Source organism: Hyaena hyaena, unplaced genomic scaffold (assembly GCF_003009895.1).
Source record: "Hyaena hyaena isolate Hyena2069 unplaced genomic scaffold, ASM300989v1 scaffold_108, whole genome shotgun sequence".
In the NCBI taxonomy this organism is placed as follows: Eukaryota; Metazoa; Chordata; class Mammalia; order Carnivora; family Hyaenidae; genus Hyaena; species Hyaena hyaena.
This window is the reverse complement of record NW_024080741.1, coordinates 2,539,861-2,561,082: the sequence shown is the minus strand read 5'-3', so window position 1 is coordinate 2,561,082 and position 21,222 is coordinate 2,539,861. Positions and strand designations below refer to the sequence as shown.

Genomic DNA, 21,222 nt, shown 5'->3' with positions numbered 1-21,222 from the left:
GTAGAAAGGGGCGCCTGGGTGGCTCAGTCGGTTAAGCGTCCAACTTCGGCTCAGGTCATGATCTCGCAGTTCGTGGGTTCGAGCCCCGCGTCGGGCTCTGTGCTGACAGCTAGCTCAGAGCCTGGAGCCTGTTTCAGATTCTGTATCTCCCTCTCTCTGACCCTCTCCTGCTCATGCTGTCTCTCTCTCTCTCAAAAATAAATAAAACATTAAAAAAAAAAAAAGGAATAATGGTGGAAAGCAGGAGGTCCCCTTACCTAGGATCCTAACACATCAGAACTGGGCAAGCCGTGAGGACACAAGTTGAATCTCCTCAGTGTTTAGATGGCCATCTGAGGCCCACGGACAAGTAACTTGCTCGGGGCCACAAAGCCCAACAGTTCCTGCCCCTCCTGGCAGTAGAAAGGAGGCTGGGAGCCAGGACTCAAGGGCTTGTTTTTCCATCCTGCCTCTCTTCTGTTATTCTACTTCTGCCCATGATGCCTGGGTTTTGTCATCTCCACAACGAGAGGCCCTGGGGAAACTTAGAGGGTTGATATGAAGGTTTGCGGAGTAGGAAGAAGTAGGCCACTGGAGTTCTTCAGAGAAGCCCACCTACCCCCTGGCCTGGAAGGTGTGGGAAAGCAGAAAGGTAAGAAAGTCCATGCACTCACATGGACTCCTGCCTTGGCAGACCCAGACCACTTTGAAGGTTGCTAGCCTCACGTCAGAAGGACTTCCATCCCACCCACCAGCCGTCTGCTCTGCCTTCTCTGGATAGCAATCTTCTCACTGCTGGCAGGGGGACCACAGCATTATGGGAGGTCGTCTTATCCACCGGCCAGCCTGAACCGCAGAAGCAACTCTGGAAATTCCTGAACTGCAGTGGGCCGTGGAGATCTGAGGGACAACGATAGTATTCATACACCCTCCTGGCCTGGGACTTTTCCAAGGCTATCCCCAGTTCAGCCTGCTGGCAGCCATGAACATCCCTTACCCCCGAAACATACACTCATGAATATGGCATCCTTGAAAGCCTCTCTTGGGGTGGAGCAAGGGATTCCAGGTCTGCCTTAGTGATCTACTCTCTCACCACAACTTTTTTTTAAGTGTAAGTTTATTTTTAAGAGAGAGAGAGACAGGGTGTGAGCAGGGGAAAGGCGTAGAGAGAGGGAGACACAGAACCTGAAGCAGACTCCAGGCTCTGAGCTGGCAGCACAGAGCCCTATGCAGGGCTTGAACTCATGAACCATGATATCTTCAACTGAGCTAAAGTCAGAGGCTTAACCAGCTGAGCCACCCAGGCGCTCCTCACCACAACTTTTGAGGGGAAGCAGGGTGAACATCACTCTCCTGACATATCCAGCACACCAACCCCACGGGACACCTTGTGCTCTGCTGAATGCCACAAGCCTCATGGAAACTGATGAATCTCACCCAGCACAGAGGCCTCAGAACTGCTTCTGCGTCCACACTTCCCCTTCTTCAACCACCAGGTTTAGTCTCACGAGCTAGGTGGCCAAGGCCAGTTCAGATCCCCGAGTTACTGGGGCCTGAGGAATGGATGAGTGCTGGAGGCTGTGGGACTGGGAGCCCCTGGGGGAGATGCAGGGCCAGCCACATTGCCAACCATGATCTTCAGTCTTCGTTCTTCAGCTGGCTGTCTGCCAGGGTTGTCCTGTGTAATTGCCATGTCTTAAAAAGCCCCACTGCTGCCCCCCTATGTGACAAATCAGACATTCTCTCTCCAGGCTTCCCCAGACTCACTTCCCACCTTCCTCAGGGCCCTCTGCCCTCTCATTTCTACTCATCACTGACCCACTTACTCCAAGCCCTTCGTCTTCTTGCTTCTCATCCACTTCCAAGCCCTCTCCTACTTGTACTGTCGACTGAACCACATACATGTATTTGTTTACAGTGTAAACCATTGCTTCTTCCTATTTATCATCTTATTTAGTGGTTTTCTGTGGCTACTCATACAGTCCCCCATCTCATGGTAATCTCAAGCCAACCCGCACTCTACGGGTCCCAGGACAGAACCTCACAAACGCCTCCACGCCTGTAAGTTAATGCTATTGCATCTTGCCCTTGTTCAGAGGTAAAGGTTTAGCTGGGAGACTCCCCTCGGCCCACCATCACTCCCACTGGATGTCCACTGAACACTGACACTAGGTATCATACGTGGCTTCTAGAAAATAGTCGCTGACTTTGTTAGCACGAGTATCACTAGGAAACGAAGGTCATGTCCAGAGGTGCCAAGGGCAGGCAAGGAGGAGGGGAGAAATGGAGAGAAATGGAAGCAGGAAGAAAGCAGATAAACGCAAGAAGGAGGAGAAATGTTGAAGCCAGAGGAAAGGCAAGACAGGAGTCTCTGAAGCTCAGAGGTCCAGAATATTTGGTGGCGTTGGGCAGCTTGGTCAGATCCTCTGAGGGTGTTTACAGGATCCAGATTCGGCAAAGAGACCCGCAGATGAGAAGAGTTGGCAAATAAGTCCTCTAGGTGCACAGGAAAGGGGGGATGAGTACTCTGGGGTCTTGAGTGATCTCCTAGGGCGTTAGTTGGATTCTGCGGCTGAAAAACTCTGGTGGGGAACTCGACAGGCTGTTCTAGTGCCTCATCACCTGCATAGATGGGGTAATAACTATGTATTTCCTCCTCTGCCCACTGGAGTCCTGCTGCCCACTGCATTCAACTAATTTTGTGTAAGAAGAGAGAGAAAAGATACAGACAGAAAAAGACCCACCTTTAGAAAGCCTAGGATCTGGTGAAGGTAGACAAGTAAACGATTAAAAACAGTGTAAGAAATAATGTCATGGATAACCGACCCAGTTGTACTCTGGGAGCGAGAGGGAGAGGCATCTAAGAGTGTGCATGTGCGTGCAAGCACACACACCTGTATGTGTATGTACAGTTTCCAAATAATAGCAAACATTTACTCCGTACTTATGTGTTAGGCAATGTCTTGAGAACTTTTCAAGAATCGCCCCATTTAATTCTCACATGCTATCAGATAGATCCCTCTATGATCTCTGTTTTAGAGATGAGTGAACTGAGGCCTGGAAGGGCCCCTAACCATTTTGCTATTCTGCCTCTCATGTAAACTTCACAGCGATTCTACAATTACATGTCATTTCAGTTTTACAGTGAGGAAATGGATTCCAAAAGATTAAGCACTTCACTCAGAGTCACCCAGTTAGTTAATGGCTGAGCTGCAATGCTTGACCAAGCTTGTCTGAGTTCAATATACCGTGTTCAGTCTGTTTTCATCAATAGAGATGAACAGTTGAACTTTCTGTGACTTGGTTTTGCCACCCACAGAATAGGAAAAAATTATCCAAGGGTCAGATATAAAAAGTCGTCTTAGGCTGGTAGTTTTTGGGGTGGAGGTAGGGTGATACGTTTTGAAACGGGTACAGCCTCCTGGGACCCTTGCTGGACAGGAGAATTCTGGAGAACAGCTTCATTCCTGTCCTCAGCAGATCTGACAGGGCCAGAGAAAGCCTGAAATAGAACTGGCTGCCCTTAACCTTCCCTGGGCTCAAGGGAGCTGTTTGTCTACTCTGAATAACCCATTCTATGTAGAATATTCTGGGAATTTCCTTATGTGGCAGAGCAATGTCTGGGTGATTTCCCTGTGCCAAATAAGCTTTCCTTCCCATCCCTACCATCAGAGATAAGAACTGAAACTAGTCAGCCTTGAAGAAAAAAGGTTACAAAGAAGAGGTATAAAGATATTTAGAGGCATGAAAGCATATCACAAGGAAGGTGGGAACCAATTCATCTCTATCTCTACCGAGGCTTGGACACGAAGGCGAGGATTTTGAATGTAGGTACAGGGATTTAGATTAGATGTAAAGGAGAACTCCCTGAATCAGTGGAGAGTTGTTGGAGTAGATTAGATCAGGTTCAAGGAACCAGCTGTGAATCTATTTGGACCAGCGCCACCCAATAGAAATATAATAGACCCATATATGTAACCTTAAATTTATTAGTTGCCACATTAAAAAGGTAAAAAGAAACTGGTGAAGTTCGTTTTTATAATGTACTGTATTTTAACACAGTAGATCTGAAATATTATCAACATAAAATAATGTATTCCAGGTACAAATAATTGAGATATTTCACATTGTTATTTTGTATGGTTTTCAAAATCTGGTGTATATTTTACACTTATAGCAAAGCTCTCTTCAGCCTAACCACACCTCAAGTGCTCAATAACCGTATGTAGCTGGAGACTGACGTATTGGTCAGCACAAATCTAGACTTGCTAAGGATTGTCTGACACCCAATGGCAAGTATAAGGTGTGGTCTGGTTTCATCTGAAGGCAGAAAGTTCTCGAGAGACCTGAGGGCCTATGACGGTGAAAGTCAAGAAAACCTTACCTTAGGAGGCCCTCTCAGCTTTCCTCATTGCCAGAAATACAAAGACCCATCACCCTCTGGCTGTTCTCAGAACCCATGCAGCAGTGTTCTGTGCTCTCTTTCAGCCGAGGGAATCGCAGCTCCCTCAGGGGTGTCGGACTCAGGGTTTGGCGGCTTGCTAACCCAAATGGGAAGAGCCCTGTGCGAAGGAGAGCAAGGAAGAGGGCGCATCCTGGGGTAGACGAGATGGCTCTATTCTCTCCATGGCAGGACACAATGCTTGATACCCCAGTCAGTCTTCCCGGTGCAACTGACTGCTCACCGAGGAGCCGGGCTGGCCCGAGGGGATTGAGACGTGTAAATCCAACCTGCCTAGGGTGTGTGTGAGGACAAGCACTGCCCCAGCCTACCTTATCTTACCTGAGTAATACTCTGAGTTCTCTGTGTGGAACGCCCTTCCTCCAGGTATGTGCACAGCCTTCACCTTGTTCTCATCTCTGCAATGTCATCCACCCACCCCCTCCCCCCATCCTCTCTCTCCTCTCACCCTGCTCTAGTTTTCTTCAGCAGTTACCACAACCTGACATTATAAATGTCCTTGCTCCTTGTCTGCCTTCCTTCTTACAATGTGAACTCCATGAGGGCGGAGCCTACATCTGGTTCACCATCTTAGGCCCAGAGCCGACCTCAGCATCCGACATATAGTAGGCACTCGATAAATATTTTTTGACTGAAAGAAAGGAAAACTTGCTATAATTCAGAGTGAGAGCCAAATCTCACACTTACATTTTTCTTCTCGTGAAATTTCTGAATCTGGATCCTTCACTTCAACATCTATGTGAACCACAAGATGAAATAAGTGAGAGAAATTACAGATATTTCCCAAGTGTCTTGGAAGGGAATCTTCACTTCCTCTGTTCCTCACAGTAGAAGACTGGTTTACTTCATGAACAGTGCTTCTGGAAGCCTTCTCTCCCTGTGTCTCATCATTAGAGCTCAATGTAGTTATTCCTTGTTAATGAATTGGTTTGTTGAATTCTATAACCTTAGTTAAAAAATGACCAGGGGATGGGGCACCTGGCTGGCTCATTAGAAGGGTGTGTGACTCTTGATCGTAAGTTCAGGCCCCATGTTGAGTATAGAGATTACTAAAAATAAATAAGCTAAAAAAAATGACCAGGGGAGGAAAGTGAGGTAAGTTATTGGCAAAGACACAGACCACCGGCTGAGGATAAAAACATTCCCTGGCACTCTCCACCATCTTTTTTTTTTTTTTTTTTTTAACAGTTAGACAAGGCTAGATTTTGTTAAGTCAAAGTATAGTTGACATATACTATTAGTTCCAGGTGTATTACATAGTGATTTGACAATTACATACATTATGCAGTGCTCTCCATTGTGTGGTTACCATCAGTCACCCTATGAAGTCTTTACAATATTATGGACTATATTCCCTAGGTGATAATTCTCACCCTCACGACTTATTTATTTTACAGTTAGAAGTTTGTACCTCTTGGGGCTCCTGGGTGGCTCAGTTGGCTGAGCATCTGACTTCAACTCAGGTCACGGTCTCATGGTTTGTGAGTTCAAGTCCCATATTGGGCTCACTGCTGTCAGCATACAGCCTGCTTCAGATCCTCTCTCTCAAAAAAAATAAATAAGACTTTTTTTTTAAAGTTTGCGCCTCTTAATCCCCTCTACCTGATTTGCCTATCCCCCTAACCTCCTCCCCCTGGCAACCATCAGTTTGTTCTCTCTATATATGGGTCTGTTCCTGCTTTTTGTTTATTCATTTGTTTTGTTTTTTAGATTCCACATATAAATGAAATCATGTGACATTTGCCTTTCTTTGTCTGACTTAATTCATTTAGCGTGCTACACTCTAGGTCCATCCATGTTACTAGAAATGGCAAGATTTCACCCTTTTTCTGGCTGAGTAGTATTCCAGTGTGTGTGTGTGTGTGTGTGTGTGTGTGTGCGCGCGTGCGCGCGCGCTACATCTTCTTTACATATTTATATGTGGATAGACACTTGGGTTGTTTCCATATGTTGGCCTTTGTAAATAGTGTTGTAATATATATAAGTATACATATATTTTTTTCCAATTAGTGTTTTCATTTTCTGTGCATAAATACCCAGTAGTGAGATTTTATACCACATCTTTATCCATACATTTACTGATGGACATTTAGGTTGCTTCCATATCTTGGCTATTATAAATAACACTGCAATAAATGTAGAGGTGTATATATCTTTATGAGTTAGTGGGGTTTTTTTTAAATTTTTAATTTAATTTATTTATTTCAAGAGAGAGAGGGAATGCACAAGCATGCAAGTTGGGGAGAGGTAGAGAGAGAGAGGGGGCGAGAGAGAATCCCAAGCAGGCTCCACACTGTCAGCACACAGCCTGATGCGGGGCTCAAACTCATGAATGATATGACCTGAGCCAAAATCAGGAGTCGCACACATAACCAAATGAGCCACCTAGGTGCCTCTTGAATTAGTGTTTTTATTTTCTCAGGGTAAATACCTAAAAGTAGAATTATTGGATCATATGATAGATCTACTTTTAGTTTTTTGAGAAACCTCCATAGTGTTTTCCAGATCACACCCTGCTGCACCAGTTTGCATTCCCACCAACAGTGCAAGGGGCTTCCCTTTGCTCCACATCTACACCAACATCTGTTGTTTCTTGTGTTGTTGATTTTAGCCATTCTGACAGGTGTGAGGTGATATCTCATTATAGTTCGGACTTGCATTTTCTTGATGATAAGGGATGTTAAGCACCTTTTCATGTGTCTGTTGGCCATCTGTATGTCTTCTTTGGAAAAATGTCTATTCAGGTTCTCTGCTCAAATCAGATTATTTGGGTGGGTTTGTTTGCTTGTTTGTTTGTTTTGGTTCTGGTGTTGAGTTGTATGAGTTCTTTATATATTTTGAATATTAGCCCCTTACTGTATATGCCACTTCAAAATACCTTTTTCCATTCAGTACGTTGCTTTTTTGTTTTATTGATGGTTTCCTTTGCTGTGCAGAAGCTTTTTATTTTGCTGTATTCCTAACTGTTTATTTTTGCTTTTGTAGTCATTGCCTTTGGAGTCAGATCCATAAAAGTATTGCTAAGGTCAATGTCCATGAGTTTACTGCCTATGATTTCTTTTAAAATTTTAATGGTTTCAGGTCTTACATTTATATCTTTAATCCATTTTGAGTATTTTTGTGTATGGTGTGAAAAAGTGGTCCAGTTTCATTCTTTTGCATGTGGCTGTCCAGTTTTTCCAGCACCATCTGTTGAAGAGACTGTCTTTTCCCCATTGTGTGCTGTTGCCTTTGTCACAGATTGCCTGACCATGGGTTTATTTCTGGGTTCTCTCTATTCTGTTCCATTTATGTGTCTATTTTTGTGCCAGTACCATACTGTTTTGGTTACTACAGCTTTGTAGTATAATTTGAAATCTGGAATTGTGATGCCTCCAGCTTTGGTTTTCTTTTTCAAGCTTGCTTTGGCTACGTATTCAGGGTCTTTTGTAGTTCTATACAAATTTTAGGATTGTTTGTTCTAGTTCTATGAAAAATACTACTGGTATTTTGATACGAATTGCCCTGGAACTGTAGATTGCATTGGGTTCATCTTTGGCTCCTTAGAAAAAACTCCGCTTTGCATTGCCAAAACATTCTCATTCTCCCTACCACTTGAGGAAAAAACAAATTTACAAAGGAAGAGAACAAAGAATACAAAAAGGCAAAAGAGAGCTTCTTTATCCCTTAGTCCCACTCCAAGCTGGTGAGCTACGTAGTGAATGAGACAGTATTAGTTTGGGTCACAGAACCCAGGGACCAACTTGAGTATTTTTTCACAGTTTTATTCCAGAGAATGGCATTTCCTGAGCACCAGTGGTTCTGAGTACCAGGCAACAAAAGCCTTGTCAGAACTGGAAAAGAGGTGATGCCATCCCCAACCTCACTGCATCCAAACTGGAAACACCAAAGGCTCCATTCTACACCAAAGATATGTTTACTCCTCCCATGGGTTTAGTTTGCAGACTTAACTAAGTGCACCAATGAGTTTGGAGACATCCCATTCATGTCATCAGCCTGGCCCAACGCCACTTTGCTGCATGCTCTGGAATCACCTCCTTCTTGTTCATTGATAGCATTACTTTTCCAAGAAATGGATTAGTGAAGGAGTCTTGAAGATGTTGAAGGATTTTCAAACTTAAGGAATGAATTGCCAAGAATAAAATTGGAGGAGATGCCTTTCAGTGTTGGGCCCGCCCAGCATCATAGTATGTAGGCGGCTCACTCACCTATCAATGCATACAGTTGATCCTATTGAAACAACTACAGGGAACAGTGCAACATGTCAATGGATCCTCCTCAACCTCTATCCCAGGTGAACATGTGGTGGTAAAGGATGCCAAGGCCTGGGAAGGGGTTGGAATAGTCCACTGAAACTGTGTTTAAGTGAAGCGAGGTTGTGAGTGGGCCAGAACATAATCAATGGAATCATACTATAGTTTGGTTTTCATTCCATGCTTTTCATCCCCATTAGTCTTCTCTTTATGGCACAGTGAACATTGAGCAGGACTTGGGAGACAGAACACAATGGGGCTGATTCCTGGCTCTGGAAGACAGTAACTGGATGTTAGGTGAGATCTCTAACTCTCAGTATTAGCTTCCTAGGGCTGCCATAACAAAGTATCACAACCTGGATGGCTTAAACAATAGAAGTTTATTGTCTCACATTTCTGGAGATTGGAAGTCCAAGATCAAGGTGCTGACAAGGTTGGTTCTTTCTGAGGGTGCTGAGGAAGAACCTGGCTAGGCCCTTCTCCTGGCTTCTGGCAGATGCTGGCAACCTTTGGTGTCCCTTGGCTTCTAGATGCATCACCCATTCTCAGCCTTCATGTTTACATGGTGTTTGTCCTCAAAGAAAACAAAAACAAAAATAAAAACAAAACCAAAAATACATGGTGTTCTTCCTGTGTGTAACTCTGTGTCCAAATTTCCCCTTTCAGCAAGGATACAGTCATATTGGATGAGGGTCCACTCTAGTGACCTTACCTTAGCTTGATTATCTCTTTAAAGACCCTATCTCCAACTATAGATGCTGGTGAGGATGTGGAGAAACGGCACCCTTCTACACTGTTGGTGGGAATGTAAACTGGTGCAGCCCCTCTGGAACACAGTGTGGAGATTCCTCAAAAAATGAACAATAGAACTCCTCTATGACCCAGGAATAGCACTGCTAGGAATTTACCCAAGGGATATAGGAGTGCTGATGCCTAGGGGCACATGTACCCCAAAGTTCATAGCAGCACTCTCAACAATAGCCAAAACATGGAAAGAGCCTAAGTGTCCATCAACGGACGAATGGATCAAGAAGATGTGGTTTATCTATACGATGGAATACTACATGGCAATGAGAAACAATGAAATCTGGCCATGTGCAGCAACATGGATGGAACTCGAGGGTGTTATGCTGAGCGAAATAAGTCAGGCAGAGAAGGACAGATACCACATGTTTGCACATATAGGAGGATTAGGAGGAACTTAACGGAGGACCATGGGGGAGAAGAAGGGGAAAAATAGCGGGGAAGAGGGAGGGAGGCAAACCATGAGAGACTCTTTAATGCTGAGAACAAACTGAGGACTGATGGGGGTGGGGGAGAGGGGAAGGGGGCTGATGGGCATGGAGGAGGGCACTTGTGGGGATGAGCACTGGGTGTTAGATGGAAACCAACTTGACAATAAATTATTTAAAATAAAATAAAGGGGCGCCTGGGTGGCTTAATCGGTTAAGCGTTCGACTTTCGCTTAGGTCATGGTCTCGCGGTTCGTGGATTCGAGCCCCACGTCGGGCTCTGTGCTGACTGCCAGCTCAGAGCCTGGAGCCCATTTCAGAGTCTGTATCTCCCTCTCTCTCTGACCCTCCCCTGCTCACGCTGTCTCTCTCTCTCCTAGAAATAAAAATATTTAAAAATAAATAAATAAAATAAAATAAAGACCGTATCTCCAAATAAGGTCACATTCTGAGGTGCTGGGAGTTGGGACTTTAATGTACAAATTTATGGGAGACACAATTTAACCCGTACAACTTAACTACTTTTCTCGTCTGTAAAGAGGGATCACAATGCAATTCTTCCTCATATAATTGTCATGGCTGTGACAATACCTAATACGGACATCTTGTCTGTCTGAATGTGTGTGTGCCTTCAGGATGTCTAGACCAGACTGCGCCCCCAGGGAGCAGGGCTCAGTCAGGGGTCCCAGCCTGTAAGTGTCCAACACAAGTGAGCAGGTGCTTGTCAATGCATTTTGATGATGGTGAAGATAAAAGGCTAGAGAGAAAAATCTGATGACAGATGAGCCAGAGCTATAAAAAGGGTTGATTCCAAGTGCTGGTGAGGAAGCGGAGGGTGTGGAACCCCCGGACACAGCTGACTGGGGTGCACATTGGTATAAATCCTCTGGACGGCAGGTTGGCTTTATGCCAAAGGGGAAATGCTGTGAGCTGATGTCCTGGCCATCCCACATCTAGGTATATACTCTAGAAAAAATCCTCATACATGGCCCAGGACACATGTGTAAAAATGTTCATAGCACTATTGTTTGTAGAGAAATAATCTAAATTTCCCAAATGTGATGTATTCATATAAAGGAATAACATACAGCTGTTAAAGAGAATGCATAGCTCATGGATGAATCTCAGGAATAAAATACTGAACAAAAAAGAACAAATTGCAGAAAGACATATATAATGGGTCAGGTGAAACTAAATGATATATTGCTTAGGATACATATATACGTATATGTATACAAAGTATAAGAAGTATGGGAATGCTAAAACGCAGAATTGAGGAAGGGATGTTATCTCGGGAGAAGGAGAGGTGCAAGGGGGTGCTTCAACTATATTTATAATAGTGTGGTTATTTTTTTAAACCGGGGTGGCCAGCAAAAGGTATCGGTTATTCTTTACAACTTTGTGTGTTTGAATTCTAATACTTTTTAAAGAGCCAGGACTCCAGAAGCCTTAATTAAAGAAGGAGGGGCGCCTGGATGGCTCTGTCAGTTAAGTGACTGGCTCTTGACTTAGGCTCAGGTCATAATCCCACTGTTCGTGGGTTCAGGCCCCACACTGGGCTCTGAGCTGGCAGTGCAGAGCCTGCTTGGAATTCTCTCCCCCCACCCCCACCCCTGGCTTGTGTGCTCTGTCTCTGTCTCTCAAAATAAATAAATAAACTTTAAAAAAAAAAAGAAGAAGAGGGAGGGGCTGGGGGGCTGCTTGGGGGGAGATTCAGAGCTGCTCTTGCTGTCCCCCGGAACCCAGAACCCAGAATAAATACGACTGCCACACTGAAAGGTAGAGACCCAGAAGGGTGAAGCCTCTCCTGTTGACGGGGACGGGGGGGGGGGGGGTCGGGGGGAAGGCCCTCCTGATGTCGCCCCCGTCTCTGTTCCGAACCTAGCTGTTGGCCTGCACCCCAAGCCCAAACTGCAGAGAACCCCGGCGCAGGAAACAGCGGGGCAGCGAGAGCGGAGACGGGAGGGCACCTGCCCAGGGACGCACGTGCCCGCATCCCACACGCGCACCTTGCACGCAGGCTGCCTGCCTCCCAACACCCACACGCACCGCCTTTCCAACAAGCTGGCACCAACACCCTGACAGTTTACAACACCGTCACACCCCTCGTGCTTGCAGGCACCCCTGCGCGCGCGCACACACACACACACACACACACACGCGCGCGCGCACACACACACGCACACCCCGTCCACCAACCGCTCCCACCAGGACCCCAGAGTTGGACGCGCTGCAGAGCCTGTCAGCAACCCCCCCCCCCCCCCCCCCACCTCCTGGAGCTGGGTTTTTCCAGCCGGAGCCTCACTCCCTCTACTGCAATCTCAGGAAACTGGTGTCTGACGCTGCCGCTCCTGCACATTATTTATTTCCTCTGCCCCCGGGAGACCCTCCTGTTAGGAGAGCTGCGACCCCGGAGAACGGGGAACGGGGAACGCGGAACGGGGACAGGCGGGAAGAGGCGGCGGGCCGCGGGAGGCAGAGGGGATGGAGGCGAGGACGGTTCAGCAGCCCCCCCCCTGCTCATCGAGCTCCGCGAGCCCCGCAGGGGCCGCGAGCAGCAGGCAGGAGGCCGGGAGAGAGGAGGGAGACTCCGGGAGGAGGGCGCAGGGGGCAGCGCTTCTGGACCGAGCGCCCCTGAGCCAGCAGCGCCGGCTCAGACAGGCCACCCGGTTCCTGCACAAGGACTCTGCCGACCTGCTCCCCCTGGACAGCCTCAAGAGGCTCGGCACCTCCAAGGACTTGGTGAGGCAGCCCTCTCCCCACCCTTCCCCCCTCTCCCCCTGTATCCTGGGGGTGGGGGGTGGGGGGTAGAGGGCCGGGAAGTCCAGACCCTAACCTTCCGATCCCCTCTCCCCTGCTTAGCGTGGGGCAGAAGTAGTCCCAGACGGAGGGTCTCCGCTGTGACTACCCTCAGACTCTTCACCCAGGATGCTCCCATGGGTTGGTGGCTCTGGGGTGCCTAGTCTTGCTCAGCTTCTCTCAAATAGCCCAAATGGCCCAAGACTTATCTTGGGGTGATGAGGAGCTGTCCTATTTCGGGGAAGAGGCTTACAAGGACACAGGAACCTTCTGGAGCAGTCATTTACTGCTGGGAGGGCCTGGAGGCCTGGCCAGTTTAGGGTTATGGTTTCTCTCCTGTCCCTAAACAACAGATTCCTTCCTACCAGGTCTGACCATCCATTTGCCTTTTCCTTCCATAATGGAAGCACTAAAGGCTTCCATCCTTTCCAGAGCCTCGGGGTCTCATATGGTTCTCGCCTGGGCCACCGGCCTCCTGAGTGCCCCCTCACTGCCTCGCAGGGGCAATGGCCCTCCCAGGCCCCTTTCTTTCCCCTCTCTGCAGCAGCCGTGGCCTCCAGAGGGAATGGGGTGGGGGGTGTAAAAACGAGGAGGTGAGTGGGTCAGGGGCAGCTGCGTGCACACGTCCCCCTCTGAGACCGTGGTGAAGAGCGTGGGCTTTGGAGCCATGCCGCTTGGGTTCAGATTCTGGCCCTGCTACTTACTACCTCGGGCAAGTTGCTTTATATCTCGGAACCCGTTTCTTCATCTGCTAAATGAGGACAAAATTAGTAGTATCTCCCTCACAGCGTTGCTGTGGGAGTTGCATGAACTGATGCCTACAAGGGGCTTAGCAGAGAGCCTGGAAAACAGAAAGCACTGTCTAAGGTCTAGCTATGATTATGCCTCCAGCTACGACTCCATTTAGGTTGAGAGAGTGAGCTCTGTAGGGTCCAGAGACTATGGAATCCTCTGTGCCTACTGGCTCTTCTAGAAGAAACGAGGGCGTTTGTAGAAGGGCTTGGAAGCGCTTAGTTCCCTCACCCACTTCCTCATCGGAAGGTCTGAGAGGAGGGCCCTCCTCCAACCTGAGGGGCGCAAAGTCAACTCCAGGGGCCTCAGGCTGTAGTCAGCCTGGACGCCGACTCAGCCCCTCTTTCCCTTTCCTGACCCAGTCCTACCAGATTCCTCCCAGACGAAAGGTTCCTCCTCCAGGAACCCAACCGAGAGGCCAGCAGATTCCCAGCTTCAGCCCAGCAGCCCCCAAACAGGAAAAGTGATCAGGCTGATCTCAGTCCAGGGAACTTCAGGGCTGCTTTGCACACACAGGAGCGCAGCTGAGAAACAGGGAAAAACAGGATAACAGGGAAGCTTGTGCTTTGGCTCCTGGTGGCTAGGACCTCAGAGCCTCTCTGGTTTGGAGACCACCCTACATCCATCTGACCCTGGACTAGAGGCTCTGTGAACACTGCCATCCCAGAGTGGCAGGTCCGGCCTTCTGGTAAGTCCTGAGCTTTGTACCTCAGCCCACTGCCTCAGGACCTCCCGAATTGATCTCAAGCAGTTACCTTGTGTGGCTCTGGACGTGAAGACAACAGGTTGGGGGGGGACCCCACTGACTCCCTCCCTAGGGTAACTCTGGGGCATACTGCACAGCAGTGGAAGCCTGAAGCCTGTGTCCATCGTGGGAAAGGTGGGAGGAGAGTTGGGAACTGCAGAGTCGCTCTTTCCGGCCTGTCCCAGAGTTCACTGCCCTTTTCCCAGACCTGGGTCCCCTGCTGGCAGCCTTGCTGGCGGGAGCAGCGGGTCTCAAGGGCCTCATTAAACTGAGAGTAGGAAAACAATCCCACGTTCCCAAGAAGAAAGGGCAGGTGGAGAAGCATGTGTGGAGCCTGGACAGATAGAGTCATTCTTCAACAAGCATTTATTGAGTGCCTACTATATGTTAAGCCAAGCCTTGCGGTATAAAGGCCTGATCTCACGGGCTCTCCAGGCTAATGGGGGAGTAAAATCCACAAATAACGTCTGTGAGAAGCATGACCAAGGGAGCTAGGAGAAGGGACGCTGGCCACAGCCTAGTCTGTGGAATGAAGAGTTCGAGGAAGTCAGAGGGGGCTTCCTGGAGGAGGGAACCACTGTGTTAATTATAGGATACACAGGGAATTCCAGACTTAGATAAAAACCTCTCTCCTAAATAAAGAGTAGTTCCTGAACAAACTATCTTGAACCAGCATCCAGTCTGGCCTACAGAAGAATGAGAAAGAGGGGTCTTGGGAAGGGGGTTGAGCAGGAGCAAAGGTAAGAACAAGCAACCTGATACAAGCAGTATAAGCAGGATCAATGGGGGCAGATATGTGGAGCGAGGGACGAGACTGAGGACCAGGTGATGGCCAGGTCATCTGGGCTGTGCATCACCTGAAAAAGTTTGGGCTTTATCATGCAACAGGAAGCAGGCGTGCTTTGGTAGATTTTAAACAGGAGTAGCATGACTAGTTTTGTTTTCCTTTGCTGCTTCTCAGACTTTAATATGCACACGAATCATCAGGGCATCTGGTTAGAATGAAGCTTCTGATTCAGTAGGTCACGATTCTGCATCTCTAACAACCTTCCAAGTGATGGCAAATGATGTCAAAGCTACAGATCTGAGGACCACACTTTTGAGTAGCAAGGGTTTTATCTTTTTTAAGTTTATTCATTTATTCTGAGAGAGGGCACAAGCTTGAGGTGGGGAGGGGGAGAGAGAAGGGGAGAGAAAGAATCCCAAGCGGGCTCCAAAAGGTCAGCGCGGACGGAGCCTGATGTGGGGCTCAAACTCACAAACTGTGAGATCATGACCTGAGCTGAAATCCAGAGGTGGACCTTTAATGGACTGAGCCTCCCAGGCACCCCTGCGTAGCAAGGGTCTTAGATAATCACTGGCTTTGAGCAGGTGTGTCTGAGAGACAACAGTACTGGAGGCTGGTTCTTAGGAACTTAGGGAGGCGATCCAGTGATCCGAGACAGCTGAGGGGAGGCTTGAATAAAAGCAGTAACACAAAGCAGGGATGGACTCTATATACAGGAAGCAAAGCCGGCAGAACTTAGGAAGTAAAGTGACCAGGTGCAGTGAAGGTGGATTCAGGTGAGGGACAGTTCAAGCATCCTAGTTTTGAAGATGTGACTTTTTTTTTTTTCTTGTTGAGTCTGACTTCTTTCCATCACACCATGAACCCTGGGATCTGCAGCCCATTGAAGGATGAGGTCAGAAGTGGGGGAAAGGAGGAAAATGTTAAAAACATGTGATATAGACCTGAGACAAAAAGTTCCCCAAGCATAATACTAGCTCCTGAGAGGTCTTGGCAGCCAATAGGTTGGTCTAATCCAGAATGGACTGTTCTCTTCCCATTTCTTCATTGCTGAGCAATCTATTGGGGTCCCGGCAAAACGATATGATTTGAGACTGGGGTTCACTCTGCTAGAATGATCTGATGGCTGGGACTTGGGCAAACTCCTGCCCCTTTCTTACTCCCATGAGATGCGGGACTGGGGGGTGGGGCTGGGGAGAACATGGTGGGAGATGTAAGGTGGGGGAACAGAGTGGCGGGGATGCTTGGGTTTAGACCTGTCTGCCTTCTTTGTTTTGTGACGGAGCCAGCAGCCGCACAGCGTGATCCAAAGGCGCCTGGTAGAGGGGAACCAAAGTCGGTTTCAGGGCGAGTCTCCACCCGCTCAGGCCCCAATTCCCGGCCAGGAGAGCAGGAGGAAGACCAGCAAAACACAGATTCCTGCTCTTCTGGTGAACTGCAAGGTGAGAGACTTCCCAGGGCGCTGGCTTTCACGAACAATCCTGCCTGTGAATGGCTCACTTCCCTGGGCAGTGAGGGAAGGAGGGAAGGAGGGAAGGAGAAAAGGCACCTCTCCCCCGAGGCTAGACCTAAAAATGGGATCATGTACATTCTTTACTCTCTGCCTCAGCCCATCTTCCCTCCGTGTAATTCCATGTGTCCATGCCACCCCTCCCTTTCTCAGATATAATCTCCAAATGTGCATGTGTAACTACTCACACACGTAGTGTGTTCTACAGGCATGAAGTATGACACATATGATGCTGCATATGATGCATATGGTGTGCACGTATGCATCCTGCAACCCCCTCAGAAAAAGCTCGTGTGTTCCCAGGTGACAGCCTTGTCCTCTCTGAAGCCATATGACCACCCAAGCAGCTCTGAACATCCACCGCTCCTCTGCCACGGCTTTTGTGTGGCGTTTTCTCTTCCTGCTCTCCAGTCTCCGTCCACATTCTAGAATCTTTTAAGGCCTCAAATGTTACCTCCTCCTTGAAGCCTTTTCTGATTTCCCCAGTGGGAAACGCCTCTCCTTCCTCTCAATGTCCAGGGCACTTTACTCACAACCCTTTTGTAGACCTTAAAAGTTTCTACCATGCAGTAGTTAGATGTCACTTCCCGTATCCCTGAGCACAGCCTTCATTGCTGTACCTTCCAGCAACATTTCTGGCACGTAGCAGGTGCTCAGTAAATGTCTGGATTGAGAAAATGACATGCATTTGGGATGTCCAAGTGTACCCCAAAATGTCTGTATATATCCAGAAGAAAGTGAACCTGTTTCCGTGGTGAACCTGTCGCTTACCCTCATCTGAATTTCCTGGTGAGGCAGCCAGCTCTTCTCGCCCCTCCTACATTCCTCACCTTGACCTCTCTAACCTGGACCCTTGGCTTCCCAAGAATTCCTCTACACAAACAGATCTCCACTTCTGGTCAAGTTGTTCCCACGTGTATGAACTCCCCATAGGCAGCTCTACTTCCTTTTTTGATTCCTGCATCCAAGAGCCGGTTTTGCCTCAATTGCATGAGTGCCATAAAGATCACTCTGAAAGACATGGTTCATTCCCTTCACGTGTTTCTGAGAGGGAGTCATCAAAGGGCTGGGATCCAAGCCCAATCCATTCCCACTGACCCCCTGCGACCCTCTTTCTCAGTGCCGAGACCAGGAGCTTCGGGTGGCCGTGGACACAGGCACCCAACACAACCAGATCTCGGCCGGATGCCTCAGCCGCCTGGGGTAAGAGTGTGGCCCAAAAGAATGGATGGGGGATGGGGTTTCTTTGGGGGGTGATGGAAATATTCTGATATTAGATAGTAGTGGTAGTTGCATAACTCTGTGAATATACTAAAACCCACTGCATTTATAAAGGGGTGGCTTTTGTGGTATATGAACTATGTATCAACAGAACTATAATTAGTTTTCTATAATTAGAAAAAAAGATTGGCTGGAAGCTCTGGTAGAGAAGACAAGGATTCAGACCCCACACGGTGCCAAGGGAATGGATGAGAACCCATGTATGGGGGGGAGGGGCGTCAGCTGATGAAGGGGCTGGGGCTGGAGGCTGTGGTGGCCATAACCCTTGCTTCCCAACCACAGGTTAGGGAAGAAGGTCCTCAAAGCCCCAGGTGGCGACCTGGCCCCTGGGCCCCCCATGCAGGTGGAGCAGCTAGAGCTACAGCTGGGCCAGGAGACGGTGGCCTGCTCTGCCCAGGTGGTGGGTGAGTCCTCCCTCCCTTCACAGCCTCTTCCTCTTCTGCCTTCCTCTCCTGGCACCATATGAGATGTCCCCAGTCTCTGGGCCCAGACCCTCAGACCTGGGGTGGGGAGGGCAGACAAGGATCGAGTGTGGACAGAAGGGCACCATGACCCCTGGTTACCCTCCCACCTCTTGTTTTCAAACGATTCCTGCAGATGTTGAGAGTCCCGAATTCTGTCTTGGACTGCAGACTCTGCTTTCTCTCCAGGTAAGGAGGATGCAGGCACTTGACCCACACTTAGGGTCTGACCCAAAGGGCTGGGATAAAGAGGTAAAAGGCACAGGTGAGGAAGCATGCACCAGCTTCTGATGAGAAAGACTCAGAGTTGAGTGATTTCACCTTGCTTCCCTAGAGGGTCCTTATTTGCCCACAAGTGAAACATAAGAACCAGGTCCCAGTGCCCCCCACACCAGGGCTCCAGGTGAATGGAAACGGAGAAGAGCAAGGAGCAAGGGGGCGGGGAGGGGGGCGGTAAGAAGGCGGAGGGTGAGGGAGAGGCTACCTGCTGAGAGAAGCACACATTTCCCTTCCCCACAGTGCTGCATTGACCTCGAGCATGGAGTGCTGCGGCTGAGGGCCCCCTTCCCAGAGCTGCCCTTCCTGCCTCTGTACCAAGAGCCTGGCCAGTGACCGTGGAACCAGTCAGTCCCCAGGGGAAGGATGGTGCCCCAGGGAAGAGCTGTGTTGGGGAATGGGGTATTACTGGGCCAGGTACCTGGGACTACCATGTCTGTCCCTTCTGTCATCACCCTGACCCTGCCGTCCCGTTGGCCTCAATCGGCCACATTCCTCTCTGCTTCTGAGCAACTGCCCAATCCTCCAGGAGTCTTCCATAGAGAGGGCCCATGATCTCAGGGGCCTGGCCTCCCCACTCCCCTCCAAATCAGGACTGTGGAAAAGGATGGAAGCGAGGTGTGGTGGGAACCGGCCCAAGTCAAAGGCTACAGCCCGTAGTGTCCTTTACCTGCCTCCACACACCCCTCGGCGGCCTTCACTCCCATGCCTCTCCCTTTCCCTTCGGGGGCTCGTTACCTCTTGCAACTAGACTGCCACGCCTCACCCACCGGGGGCCCTGTGCCTGCTGACGTCTACCTTTCTGATCCTGCACACATCTGCTCACGGCTGAGTGGGGGAAGAAACAGGAAACAGAATACTCCAGAACAGGAGGGAGTCGGGTTGGGAGACGAGTGTCAGGCTCTCAAGGCTGGGAGTTTTCTTAAGTTTCCTTTCCTGGGGTTGTAGACGTCGGAAGTCAGTTATTCGATCTCCTTGTGCGAAACCTTGGGGGTACCTCCAGCATTTCTCCAGGTGTTTCTCCTCCCCTTGCTTTTTTACACTCTGGGCCCCTGAACTTCAGGGAGGTGGCAGGGAGCCCTGTCAGGAACTGCCCCCACAAGGCAGACAGGATGGCAGGCGCTGGCCGTACTCACACTTGGAACCTAACCAGTATTCTTTCTTATTTCTAGAACTACTCACCTCATTAGACCTTCTTCCTTCCCCTCATCTCTGGCCTCCTGAGCCTGAGCTTGTCTTATTTTGGAATCTTATTTTGATCCTTCGCCAGGCTCTGAGCCAAAGCAAAAAAAACAAAGAGGCTTTTCGTCTTCACTGTGAAGAGAGGAACCCAAACCTTAAGGAGCCAGACACCCTGAGCGTCTTTCTGGCAGGTTTGAGTCTCTCAAGTCACTGACTAGGGGGAGAGGAAGACAGTGATGCAAATGATCTCAGCCAGGGAACTAGGACCTTGGGGTGGAAGCAAAATCTTGAGCCCGGGGTAGAGGAGAGGAGAACCAGGATACGACCCCGCTGCCCTGTGACATCTGGTCTTGCCTTTCCCAGCGGAGTTCCCTGTCCTCAAAAGAAGAGGAGGGGGCTCACTACCACATGTGGCATGATGATACCCTGGTCCCTCTCTGCCTTGCCCCGTAACCTCTGCTTTCCTGGCTCTGTCTGCTCACTCCTGTCTCCTGCTTCTTCTGTAACCGCAGCCCCCAGACTCAGCGGCAGGTCTTCGGCTCAGCTGCTCCTGCCCTTGAATAAACACTCATTTCTCTATGCTCACGTCCATCTCCGGTTTCCCTCCGTGTGGATCAGAGTCCGAGTCAGTAACTGTGTCCTCAGTCCCTTACAGAAAGGCGATGTGAATGTGGACTTTTCCCCAGGCTGACCCATCTGGGCTGGGTCAATCAATATAATTGAGAGCAATGGCTTTCAGACTCCTCTGAACACAGCCCACAGCAGGAAATACATTTTACGGTGTACTTAGCATACACATACAAACGCACACACACGGTTATAACAAAACAATACTTCCCCTATGCTGTGAGCATGATACTCTGATGTTTTTCCTTCTATTTCATTCTACCCTATTCCGTTTAGTCAAACAATGCTGACTACAACCCACCAAAGGATGGCAGCCTGTAATGGGAAAAACACCAACTTATGGTGCACAGAATCGAGAGCAGAAGGGATATAAATGGTCCAAGATAGAATTCGTTTTGTGATCTGGATCATAAACCCGCATCGGAGTCTAAATGTCTACTGTCTTATAGACCAGAAGGTGTTTGGGGGGGAACTGGGGGCAAGGCCCACAAAGTTGCACCAGCAACATGGCAAGCTGAGGAAGTGCTAGCCCAGTTTCTTTGGCGAATAGAAGACAACCATCTCCACATGGCCGGGAGCAATCAAAACCAGACTGTAAGATGCCCTGAAACCCCCCACCCCCACCCCTGCCGCCTTCAAAAGTCAAACAGCATGCCGCTCCTGTACTAATCCCTACGGCCAGTGACTTGGGGCTGCGCCATGGAAGGCGGAGCTTGGAATGGGGGGAGCCCTTATCTCACTGCCTACTGGCCCCAGCCTGGTTTCCTTACAAGCAGTGGAGCCCTGCAAAGGATCTGTGCTCCTTCCTCACCAACAAGTCTGCTTTCCACATGAGA

General features: G+C 49.0%; 2 protein-coding genes across 5 annotated transcripts in view; one reads left to right on the top strand and one right to left on the bottom strand.

The window, feature by feature from the left end:
* Positions 1–537: 537 nt before the first annotated feature.
* On the top strand, positions 538–20,344 carry NRIP2 (nuclear receptor interacting protein 2). Its single transcript, XM_039236354.1, has 8 exons — positions 538–631; positions 11,812–11,993; positions 12,324–12,668; positions 16,339–16,491; positions 17,680–17,762; positions 18,123–18,244; positions 18,438–18,490; positions 18,821–20,344. Exons 1-8 carry the CDS (start codon positions 538–540, stop codon positions 18,911–18,913), a joined length of 1,125 nt encoding a protein of 374 aa, XP_039092285.1. The 3' UTR covers positions 18,914–20,344.
* The window catches only part of ITFG2 (integrin alpha FG-GAP repeat containing 2), a 24,364-nt gene continuing 12,209 nt past the window's right edge, over positions 9,068–21,222 (bottom strand). Inside the window, exons 13-14 of one of the 4 annotated variants that reach the window (XM_039236324.1) lie at positions 13,886–14,041; positions 9,068–9,268 (exon numbers count right to left, since the gene is read on the bottom strand). The gene's annotated coding sequence lies outside the window, so the exon portion shown is untranslated. Of the gene's footprint in view, positions 9,269–9,309; positions 9,325–13,885; positions 14,042–15,865; positions 16,366–21,222 lie in introns of those variants that run through there. The other 3 variants (XM_039236323.1, XM_039236325.1, XM_039236322.1) reach the window with 3 other exon arrangements.

Bases quoted from the DNA above. Each gene is read 5' to 3' on its own strand.
- NRIP2 (XM_039236354.1), top strand. From the start codon at position 538: ATGAAGGTTTGCGGAGTAGGAAGAAGTAGGCCACTGGAGTTCTTCAGA. The intron at 632-11,811 runs GTAAGAAAGTCC...TTCCGAACCTAG, and splicing joins AGGTGTGGGAAAGCAGAAAG to CTGTTGGCCTGCACCCCAAG. The intron at 12,669-16,338 runs GTGAGGCAGCCC...TGACGGAGCCAG, and splicing joins TCGGCACCTCCAAGGACTTG to CAGCCGCACAGCGTGATCCA.